This window comes from Rhinatrema bivittatum, chromosome 6 (assembly GCF_901001135.1).
Source record: "Rhinatrema bivittatum chromosome 6, aRhiBiv1.1, whole genome shotgun sequence".
NCBI lineage: Eukaryota > Metazoa > Chordata > Amphibia > Gymnophiona > Rhinatrematidae > Rhinatrema > Rhinatrema bivittatum.
The window spans coordinates 176,816,954-176,829,168 of record NC_042620.1 but is presented as its reverse complement, the minus strand read 5'-3'; the positions used below and the strand labels follow the sequence as shown (position 1 = coordinate 176,829,168).

The following is a 12,215-nucleotide window of genomic DNA, read 5'->3' as shown; positions in this document are numbered from 1 at the left end:
CCTCCCCAGATCTGCCGGCAGATCTCGGGGGGATCACTGCCGCGCGCGCGGGAGTGACCCCCCCCCGAGATCTGCCGGCAGGAGCGGGAGGAGTTAATGGAGCCGGGTGAGGGTTGCGGGAAGTCGCGCTTACGGCGCCGGGAGGAAATGGAGGTGGGTGAAGGGAGGGAGAGGGGGACTGAGTGAGTGGGAGGGAGAGGGGGACTGAGTGAGTGGGAGGGAGGGAGGGAGAGGGGGACTGAGTGAGTGGGAGGGAGGGAGGGAGAGGGGGGCTGAGTGAGTGGGAGGGAGGGAGAGGGGGGACTGAGTGGGAGGGAGTGAGGGAGAGGGGGGACTGAGTGAGAGGAGAGGGAGGGTGGAGAGGAGTGGGTGGGGGAGGGGGGTGGTGAAGAGTGAGGGGAGAGAGAATGAGGGGGAGGTGAGAGACAGAGGGATGTAGCCCGTTTTAACGGGCTTTACGGCTTGTATAGGTATATTGCACCAGGAACTTCAATGCATGGCTGAAAAGCTAGTGAAAGGAATAGGAGACTGGATTTCTTGGGGACTGGGAATCTGCCTTGATGGGCATAAGGTTTTATAATAGTGAAGGCCTGAATCTGTCTTAGGGATATATTTACTAAGCCCAGATAAATGTTTAATACCTGAAAAACAGTATTTATTGTGTGATATGTTCAATATCATGTGATATTTTACCCTAAAAACCATACCATATTTAAATGAGCTGATTTGCATGCATATAATTGTCAAATCATACCTAAATCTATGCAAATAAAATAATGCAGCTTGCCAGAAACATTGCAGGCTGTGTTATTTTCCAGAAAGTTAGCTACAACTCAGGAGCTGTAGCTAACTTTCTCCAGGAGCATCAGGATGTTAATGTATGTCTTAATGCTTCTGGCCTGAATTAAAGGGCCAGCATCATCCCTAAATACCCCCTCCCATTGTGACTACCCCCACGCTGCCTCTAGAGTTGGCCCAGCAGAGGAAAAAGTTTAAAAAAATAGAAATCCCCTTCTCAACCCCCTTCCCTTTCACAAGAAAGTCACCCATCCCATCCCAATCCAATCCACCCCCATGAGCAATCACCCACAGGTGACCCTACCATACCTTATAACAAGGGTCACTAGATTACCAGGGATATATTCTAAGGCAGGGGTGGCCAACTCCTTGAGAGCCACAAACAGGCCAGGCGAAGCTATCTGGTCAGTGTCATTTTGAAAGACAGTAGTGACCGGCCTGGATCCTAGGGGTTGCTTTGCACCCCATTAGACTACCAGGGAACCCATCAGTCTACCAGGGATAATTTCTAAGGAATGGGAAGACTGGAGGGTAGGCTATGGTGGTGGTGGTGGTGGTGGTGGGGGGGTTGATCATAGAAGGGAGATTGGATCAGAGAGGGGGTGGGTAGCTTTTTGTAAAAGGGGAGGGATTTGGGAAGGGGGTGAGGCATCACTATTCAACATTTTATTTCTATTTTTTAACTTTTCCTTGCTGGGCCACCTCTAGAGGCAGCAGGGGGTGGGGGTGGGGGATATTGCACATTGGGGGAGGGTTATTTTGGGCCGGCGTGGCTGATGGTGCCATGGTGGAACTGTGTGAAGGGGGCTGCCATTAACACATTTTTCCCCTTTCTCCTTTCCCCGCAATATTTTTTCTTGCGGAATTCTTTTCTGATGGCGGAGAGGCTGCTGCAGTATTTTACCGCAGAGGGGAAAAGTACCACGGGAACATTCCCATATAAAATATCATGGCATAGTAAATGACCCCTTGGAGAGTACTACAACCTTATCTTACGTGAACAGTTCAGACTGACCAGGGTTTAAACTAGATAAGGAGGCTGGGAGATGGGAGCTAGTAGAATCAGGCCATCACCCCTAACAAATAAATAAAATACATGTAGACATACAAAAACGCGGTAATACCAAGAAGACATGTATAGAGCAGAGGGAAGGTAAGGATATTATGTATAAGGATACAGTATACTAATAAGACAGAGGAATAGTGGTGGAGCAATGATAACGTAACCCCTGGGCTAGCACCCTTCACAGGACCCCAAAGACCTCCCTGTTAGGGGCAAGATTATCTTCTAAGCCCCGAGTGTTGTTCATTAGTTAATTAGACATGTCAGTCTTTGGTCTACAGCCATAATAATCATGCTGGAAGCAATTGATAGTTTCCAATTTAACTTTACTGAAGAAAAATGGAAATCTGAAATTTACAATCCATTTTACAGCTTCAGATCTTCTAAAAATGTGTGACTTTCAGCTTCCAGTTAATGTATTCTATTACTGATATCACATTGTGTTCTTTTCCTTAATCTATTCCAAATAATGGGGTAGTTTTTAAGCTTCCTCCACCATTTGGTGAATAAGATGGTATCCTAATTTAGATGTACTAATTCAAAGTTCCATTCCTCATATCTTTACTCCGGTTGTACAGTCATTCACCTTACTTCCCCACTCTGTGCAGGCTACCCCTATCTGCATGGAGCTGTAGTTGCTACTACCCTTAAAAAAACAAAATTATCAAAAAATGTGCTACTTGGGCAATTAGTGTAGCTGGGTTTAAAAAAGGTTTGGATAAGTTCTTGGAGGAGAAGTCCATTTCCTGCTATTAGTCAAGTTGACTTAGAAAATAGCCACTGCTATTACTAGCGTCAGTAGCATGGGATATACTTAGTTTTTGGGTACTTGCCTGGTACTTGTAGCCTGGATTGGCCACTGTTGGAAACAGGATGCTGGGCTTGATGGACCCTTGGTGTGACCCAGTATGGCATGTTCTTATGTTCTTATAAGTTCTGGGGAGTGGGGGCGGGGAGGGTGGTTTCCCCTCTAATGGACAAGAAGCGTGGGGAGGGGGGCTGAGTGACATCATTACTCAAGGGAAGCCTGCACGGCTCATTTATTTTGAGCCCATGCTGTTCCCTTACTGCACGGGCTTGGGTTGGCAGGGCTACACATGTGCAACCTGATATTGGCAAGGCCCCTTTCACTGTATGAGCCCTGGTGCAGTTGCACTGGCTGTCCCCTCCCCCAGAACTTTATTTATTTAAAGAGTCTTCTATACCGATATTAGTGGAGACATCATATCGATTTACAGCGAACTAAAGGATGGAAATTACAAAAAAACAGACCACAGGGGAAGGAGCATGATCTGGAAGGCTATGTCTACAAATACTCATAGTCTGGGTAACAAAAACATGGACTTAGAGGCCCTAATAGCAGAGGCAGATTTGATTATTGCTGCTATCATAGAGACGTGGTGTAGTGAGCCCCGTGACTAGGATCTAGCCATACCAGGCTATAATCTGTTGAGAAAGGATAGGGTGGCAGAAAAGATAGTGGAGTTGCATGCTATATAAAACACAAAACACCTGAAATGCAGCAGAATTGAGGAAGTCAGGAGGCACTATGGGTTATTGTATTAAAGGGAAATTGCACTTCTATCTATAGTGATATGATCTGCAGACCACTAGAACAGACAGAAGCATTAAAGATTCAGTAAAAGACATCTATAATATAGCAGTGGAGGGGGAGGTGATGCCGGGGGGGGGGGGGGGGAAATCTTAATCTGCCAGATGTGACTGGAGCATCCTTGCTGCAGAAACAGTAGCAGAGAGATACTAGACCCATTTGAAAGGGTGTTCCTCTGGCATCTGATAACAGAACCTACAAAGGAAGGGGCAATATTGATCTCATACTTATAAATAGAGAAAATGTTTCTGTTGTCTCACTAGATGATCAGCTGATTTAATATAAGAGCAAAGGCACAGAAGGGTCACACAGAATTCACAATCCTAGCCTTCAAGAGTAACAATTTTGTTAAATTGGGGAGAGTACCCTATGGAAGCTCGGACAGGGTGGAAAGACTGAGATGATAGAGAACAGTGAATTAAATTAAAGCAATCATTTTAAGAGCATAAAGCCTTTATGATAGAAAAATTCATAGAAGTATGATAAAGAGGCCAGTATGTTTTTCAAAAGAGTTGACCAAAAAGGCAAGGGCCAAAAGCTTAGCATTCAAAAGATGCAAAGGATCTTAGAAAAAGGAGGAGAGAGGGAAATATCTGGAAAAGCTGAAGGAAGTAGGAAAGGTAGTCAGGACAATAAAGTTCTGAATCAGGGTATCTTGAGGGTTTAATTATTGACTATGGGATCGATTTTCAAATAGTTACTGAGCAGCCAAACCAACTGGTTAATTTTAATCAGTTATCTTTAGCCAGATTTTCAGCTGCACCTAACCAGCAAAGTGTTCAGCTAAATTCTAGCTAAATTCTTAAAACTAAGGATAAAAAATATCTCCAGATCTCCATACCCGGAGAATTAACTTTCAGTTAATTCTAGCCAGTCAAAATTTGGCTGGATAGATTTAGCAAACATAGGGGTTTATTTATTAAAATTTTTCTCCCATTTGGTGTCTATTGGAAAAAAAGTGCAGTAAATAGAGCCCTTAGCCCTTTGAATCAAAAATTCCAGCTCAAAATTTGTTGCGTCAGAGGTGGACCCTTGGGCTGAGGTGGGGTAGACGCAACCTGTAGGCGAGGACCCACGGGTCCTCACCGTCAGCAGGTGGAGTGGGCTGAAGCTAGAGGCTGCTGGAGCTTCACCTATACCAGCCCTCGTTCCCTTCAGGTTGAGCCTTTGGGTGCCGGGGCCTGCAGGACTTAGGTGGACCTCAAGGTTAACTAGAGAAGAAAGATGATTCAGCTCAGGGACAGCAGTCGGTAGATGGCGCAGTCCTATCCTGGACTGGATTCGGTACTGGAACTCAGGCGCCAAAGGAACAATGAGGAACTGAAGGCACTTAAGCAAAGGAAGTCCGAAGCCTTGAAAGTCCAGGTCCAGAGGATAGGCAAGGAGAGGCATCACTGACAGACTAAGGTTGGAGCCGGTGATGAGTAGAAGTTGTGGCAAGCAACGTAGAACTCTGGACACTGGATAGTCTGTAGCATAGTCATTCAAAGCAAGGGTCAGGGCATGAAGAAGCAGGCGTAGTAAGTCAAGGCAGTGGTCAGGCACGGAGAAGGCAGGAGTGGTCAAGCATAGCGGAAGACCGGGGCTGGAAAGAAGCTGAAGAGTAGTAGATTGGAGGTAGGGCATGCTGGGACAGCCTGGATTGCTTTTTTTCGTCAGTTGTGGAGCAGCCCAGATAATTTTTGTATTTATAGTTAGGAGGGAGGGAAAGGGGCGCTGAGCGGTCCAACTTATTTTTATTCAATAGGAAGGAGGAAGGAGGGGGTGGGGTGGCTTTATGACATGATGGAGGGAGAGAGTGGGGGAGGCAGAAAGGATCAGGGTACCCTGCTTCTATTTATTTGACAGGGGAGAGGAAGGGGTATCCGGGAGGCAGACATTTTGTTTTGTGTTGGGAGGGAGTAGGCTTGCACTGGCAGCACCTAGATTTGGCTAGCCAAGGTAGTTGGCTATTGGCTGTCTAAATTCAGCCACCTACAGAAACTTAAAGAGCCACATTTTGAAATGTTGTGATCTAGCCAGCCAGATCCCTTTTTGAAAACTAACCCCTGTGTTTGCAATGAATAAAAAGTCTTTTCTCAAAATGAAATTTTTCTTAGCAACAATCGCGCTCATCCCAAAAAAACTCTTGCGAGCCATGGGTAGAAGAGGGAAGCTGACAGGAGAACTCTGGTTACCTGTGCCGCAAGGTCCGGGCGTGCTGCTCTGGTCCAGCTGCTTTGTGCCGAACTCGAAATTCCGCGCTGCCGAAGGACTGCTGTCGTTTTCAATCCCGTCCACAAACCTGGAACAAGCAGAGCAAGAAGCAGACAATGTAAAGTATGTGCATCAGAACAGTGAGACAGCAAAGTCTGGACAGAAAGGAGTTTAACACCAGACAGGGAATCTCTCACGCGTTTACAATGTGAAACCAGACAGGGCTAGGATTTCTGACAGGTGTGTTTGTATCTCTCTCTCTCTCTTACCCGCCAGGCAATTAAAGGGTTGTTTTCAGAAATTAATTTTACTCAATAAAGGTCGCAGAACTTTCCATGTTTGCAGTACCCTGAACAGAGCAAACACAGTTTGTTCTCAGTTTGTTATTGAAATATTTTTTTTTATTTCCTCTTGCGCTGAGGTCTGAAAGCAGGGAGAACATTTGCTGCACTGCCCATGTATAGGGCGGGTAATAAAGATCCATCAGAAGCTAATATCAGTTGAATTACAAGGGTTAGGGTAAATGGCACAGTATTTTCCATGCCATGTGACAACCACCGCACTTTGTGCTCTCATCACTAGGACAGGCACGTAGCATATGGCCCTGGCACAATGTGAATAATGAAGCAATTTATTTACAGTTCCAAATTAGAAAAAGGGTTGAAAGAGACTCGCCTTTTATATGAAGTGTGGTTTCCAATTAATCTCACTCAAAAGAAAAAAAAGATTAGAAAAAAAAAAAAAAGAAAGGTGATAAAATGGATTTTCCCATTATCCTGTAATAGCTATACTTGGTTGAGAGAAGCTATATGCTCACTCTGTTCAGTCTTCTTCTAATTACCTAAATCTGTGCAGCTTCTTTGTGCTGATCCAGGTACTTGTCCAATGGCAAAATGATTTCTTTATCCTTGAAAGCTATCTCATTCTAATATATCCTAGCACATGTCCTTCAACTTACAAGCTGCACCCATGCATGACACACCCATGTTCAACTCGGCTCCAGCAGCTTTTCCTGATTTGCCTGGGACAAGCATCCATATTTCATGCCCAGTCAGTATTTATTTGCTACATCCATTATTTTGCCATGGAGGCATCCTCTATGCCAGTGTTTTCAAGTCAGTCCTAGAGTACCTCCTTAGCCAATCTGGTTTTCAGGATATTTTCCATAAGGAATATGTGTGAGATAGATTCACATGCAAAGGAAGCTGTCCATGTAAATCTATCTCATGCATATTCAATGTAGATATCATGAAAAATCAGACCGAGTAGGTATATACTCCAGTATCGGCTTAAGAAGCACTGCCCCATGCATTCAGGGGCCAATTTGCCTATCAGGCAATCGGACATACCCCGGTGGGCTGGTGATTGGTATTGATTACAGTGCCCCTATGTCTGCAGAGCTGTTGTGACCAACACCAGGTCCTGCAGCAGCTCTTCTTCTATAGCGGGAGAATAAATTGCTCCACTCCTGCCTCTAGATTTTCCCTGCAGCAGCAATGTGTCTCCCTGTGCCTGCTCTCCTCACCACCATCACAGCAATGGTGGGGAAACATTCCTGCTGCCTCTCCTCACATCTGCCCTGCCTTTTCCCAGAAGTGGGAGGTAGCCAGCAATCCTCCCACTGCTGCCTCAATGCCTCCTGCTGCTCTGTACCGCTAACCTCCTTCATGCTCGGATCAGCAAAAGAAAATAGTAATTAAAATCTCCAGCAGTGGAGCCTTCCAGCCTGCCTCTTCCCTTACCAAACAACCTCCGAAAGCATCACAGGAAGTCCTATCTGGATCCCCATTGACCAACAATGTAAGTAAAAACATTTTTTAAAATGTATTCACAAATGGAAGGGGATTGGAGTAAGCACAAGAATGCAAGTGAGTCAGTGAGAACCTAAGAGAGCATGTATGTGAGTGAGCATGTGCGAGCATGAGAACGAGTTAGTAAGCATGTGTGTGAGCATGAGTCAGTGTGCATGTGAGTGTGAGTCAATCAGCATGTGTTTGTGAGCGACAGTGTGAGATCATGTGAGTTAGGGAGCATGTGTGTGAACATGAGAGCATGTATGTGTATGAACCTGAGTATGCGAGTGAGCATGTATGTGTGTGAGCTTGAGTATGTGAATGAGCCCGTGAACATGGTTATGAGCATGAGAGCATGTCAATAAGGATGTGTATGAGCAAAAGCATGTGAAGCAGTGAGCATGTGTAAGAGTGTGAGTATGCAAGTAAGTGAGCATGTATGTGAGCATGAGTGTGTGAGCCATCCAGTGAGCAAATATGTGAGTGTAAGAGAAGGAGTGAGCCAGTATGTGTGTGAGCATGAAAAGAATGAGCTAGTGATCATGTGTATGAGAGGGAGAGCATGAATGAATCAGTGAGTACGTGCATGGGAGCATTTGTGAAAGCATGTGAAAAAGAATGTGCATTAGAGAGTGGGTATATATGAGAGAGCACAGAAAGTTTGTGCTTACTCCCCACACTTTGACTAATCCAAAACAATCTCAGGGTGACTAGAATCAATAGGTCCCAGGTATGGAGATCTGGAGATATTTTTTATCCTTAGTTTTAATTATTGGATATTATTTGAATGTCTGCTGTTTTGAAATATTTTATTGGTGTTTGAGAAATATTAACAAATATTTATATGAGTTTTAAATTATTGGATGTTTTATTCATTAGCTGTTTTGAAATATTTATTCTTTTTATTGGAATGGTTTTAATATTAATTATGTTTTATATTTCTTGATTTTATTATTTGATGTTTTATGAAGAATGACACTGTTTCTGTTTTTCATTGTTGAACAGCATACAGAATCTAGTATGCTGCAGCTTTTATCTGAATGTTTCTATTTATCTTTTATGATCTTCTTATTCTGTATATGGTAAAGTTCTGTCTATGCTCTGCATGTGTGACCGAGGTAAGGTATTCTGCTTGTTATAGTTTTTGTAGGGATCTACAGCTGCTTGGCTTGTTTTCCTAATAGGAAATGTATTGGTATTTTGGGCCTGGTGTAATATTTGCAGTGTTGCCTTTTCATAAGTAGCATTGCTATTATTTAAGTGCTAGTAGTTAGTGCCGTTTTCATATGGGAGATTTACTATATAATAATTATATTCAGTTTACTCATTGCTTCTGAGGGCCAAACCCTCACCCTATGTGCCTTACACTAGACCTAATGCCATAAAGGTTCTAAATGTCTTTTTTTGTAGGGTTTTCTGGTTGGCATCACAGTAGTGCATGTAAATATAACATATACATATATATATATATATATATATATATATATATACATATATATTAGCTTTAACTAGCTATCAATATATCTTCATATTTATCTGAACCTCATTTTTAAATATACAAAAGGTGGCTGGATAACTTTATCCATTTAAGTGCCGACAATATGGCCATGGCTCCCCAACCCCACCTTTCAAATGTTGACAGTGGTGTCAGTCTTCCAGCCCCTTCCTGATCTCATATTAAAATTAACTTAAATGGTTTGTAGACTATTCTTATATTGGGTAAACTTTGATGACAGATTTACAGTATCAAAGGCAATGTGGTGAGAGACAGCCCAGCTTCAGTGGACTTGCTGTATCATAAGGATGGAGAACTATAGTATCCCCAAGGCTGGTTTCCATGGCCAGCTGAAAAATGGGCAAAGATCTCAGGGAAGACCATGCCTTAGATTCAAGCACAAACCTCAAAATCTGCAAACCAAACCTCAACAGTTGGGAGGACATGGCTTTGGACAGGGTGAAACGGAGGCAGCTCTGTCACTTGGAAATCATGGGGTTGATTTTAAAAGGAGCGAGCGCGCGCACACACGGATGCACCAATTTTATAATAGGTACACGCATGTTATAAAATCCAATGCCCGCTCACGCATGCACGCTGGATTGTAACATTTTTTCCCCTCTCCTCTCCTCTCTGACTCCTTCCTAGCTACTTACTTTTTTTGTCCGAATACTTACTGCTCCTCGGGAGCAGAAGTAATTTCCACATGCCAGTCGGCTGCCAGCGTGCACTTCCTTGGTGCAGTGTTGAATGGCGCTGTCCTGGCCCGCCCCCACCCTGCCCAGACCACGCCCCCCCCCCCCCGGCTCACCTCTTTGGAGAGGCCCGGCACTTTGGCGCGTAATGGGATTATGCAAGTGGCCGGGCCCTTCCGAAAGTGCGCAAGGCCCGGCCAGGCGCGTAACCCCCCATTTTTACACGCACGGGCTTCTGAAAATTAGCCCACAAGTGAGCACCTGCAGAAAAGAAAAAGCATGCGAGAAGGAAGGCCATCTCTGCCACCCCTATCAACTGCAAGTTTCACCTGCGCTCTCATGATTGTTCTCATATCACATCAATGGACACACAAATAAACTTTGTGAAAGGGAGCTGCTGAAAACGCACACAATGCCACTGACTGGAGATTTCATCATTGGGCACGTTGCTTATATTTGGCAATCTTGATAAAGGTCCATATATGGACGCTAGTGATGAGTTTAGATAATAACATTTTTCCTGAGTGCTCCCAATATTCTGTACACCTTTCCATGGAATCCAACCTGAGACTGCTGCAGAAAGGAAGTCTTGGCCAGGACTTGGGGAGGGGAGATGAGTAGGCACTGGGGCTCCAAAATTAGAAACATAAATGATAAAAAGGTGGAATAACAATTACAAGACATGCCTATGTAAATATAGTTATGTAAGTATCTCCAGAAACTGATTTAAAAAAACAAACAAACCATGTGATACATTGAGCAGAGGTCTCATAAGTACAAACTAAATAGTAATGAGAATATTTTTGGACTGTGGCAGTAGAGAATTCAGTATCAAAACTAGGAACACAGAAAAAATATTCACATGATTTCCCTGATAATTTTTAAACTAAAGGGCATAAAATGTACTTTTTGCCTATGAGTATAAGAATGCTAAGGCTTGCACCAGCAACGCTAGCTTAATTATATCTGTTGGGAATAAGGCTCAGAAGGATTATTGGAAGGAGATGAGGCCCCAAGCATACACTGAGTACTAGGGCCTCTTTTGATGAAGCTGGTTTTTATTATAACAAACATATAAAACAAAGGCTATACTTATTTACTTATTTACAGATAAACAACTTTGGGATGCTATTTTGAAGGATAGGACATAAATCCTCAGTGAAATGAAGCTGGATTGGACAAAATTCCTTCTCAGGACAGTGGGGAAAATGCTAATTTTGTTTTTTTTTTTTTAACAAACTGAAGGATTGTTCATCCAAATTCAGGTTAGCCAGTCAATCTATTTTGATGGCTTATTTTCCTTGGTTCGTTATTGGCCATAAACATTAAACCCATTTCCAGGTCTGCTTTGATTCTGAGAGGCAGCAAAGTAAAACTAGAATAAATGACTGAAAAAAATTATATTTATTTTTAATGGTTTATTTCTGCTTTACTTCGTGAATCGGCACAGCAGTGGCTCTGATGTGCTTCCTTCGAATGCAGCAATCATTGGGTTTTAATGATCAAAACACAGTGTACCAATCATTTAACAGGACTCTACAGAATCTATCAGAAATACCAGATGCACTTAACAAATAACTAGACACAGACTCTGTGTGCATGAGTGTTTGTGCATCTCTAAGCAGAAAAAGAGAACATAAAAACGATGCTTTTGCTTTGCTTACCATCATTAAGAATGATTTCAATTTTTTTTTTAAATCCTGCAGATAGCTGAACCTTTATGGACATGGAATATGGGAAATTTCTTAAGGGCACAGAAAAAAGATGTTCCAAGTGACTTTGCTGCTGATGCTTAAATGCATCGCTATGACTTGGAAGGATGACTGGCTCAGTGTCTGCAAGATGGATCAGTGACTTGAAGGCTAGGAGAAAAGTCCCCTTAAGAACAGAAGGAAAATTAAACTATTTTGTAGAATTTGGGGCCCAGTTTTTTTTCTTCATTTCAGAGTGAATGCTTAATTCTGTGTTATGTTTGGCCAACTGCGGGAAGGCTGCAAACAGCCACACTCCAGATGCTACAAGTTCCCTGTCGCGACAGGAATGCCGCCATAAAACAGTCAGGTCATGCCTCATCCTAGGGTGCGTGTGCACCTGGTGTCTCTGTAAATAGACTGCGAATTGGGAAAGACATTACCAGGGCCTCCTGATGACATCTCGTGGTGGGGGTATTTAAACTTCTGCAGCACACTCACCGGGGCCTCAGCAATGGGTCCCCTGCCTAGCCAGCAGAACGTGTTACCTCAGCCTCGTCCAGCCTGCCCAGGCTTGCCTTCTCTAGTCTTGCTTTCTCCAAGCCTTGCCTCATCCAAGCCTCGCCTTGCCCCGTTCAGCCTTGCCTAATTCCTGTCCTTGCCCTGTCTCTGTTACCTCTCCCTGTCTGTCTGCCTTGTCCTTGTCCTCGGAGTCTTGTCTTGTCTTGTCCAACTGTGTCTTGTCTGTCTTGACCTTATTGTCTAATTTTGACCCATGCTTCGTTCTCTGACTATTCCCTTGCCTCAAATCCTGACTACGCCCTGCCTGCTGCCTGTCCTGACTCTCGGCCTGTCTTGGACTCTCTTTTGGT

General features: G+C 43.7%; 1 protein-coding gene across 1 annotated transcript in view; it reads right to left on the bottom strand.

Moving 5' to 3' along the window:
• The window catches only part of LOC115093843 (potassium voltage-gated channel subfamily H member 8-like), a 783,142-nt gene that overhangs the window by 18,012 nt on the left and 752,915 nt on the right, over positions 1 to 12,215 (bottom strand). The window contains exon 12 of the mRNA XM_029606179.1: positions 5,651 to 5,757. Coding sequence (XP_029462039.1) covers positions 5,651 to 5,757 — 107 coding nt within the window. The remainder of the gene's footprint in view (positions 1 to 5,650; positions 5,758 to 12,215) is intronic.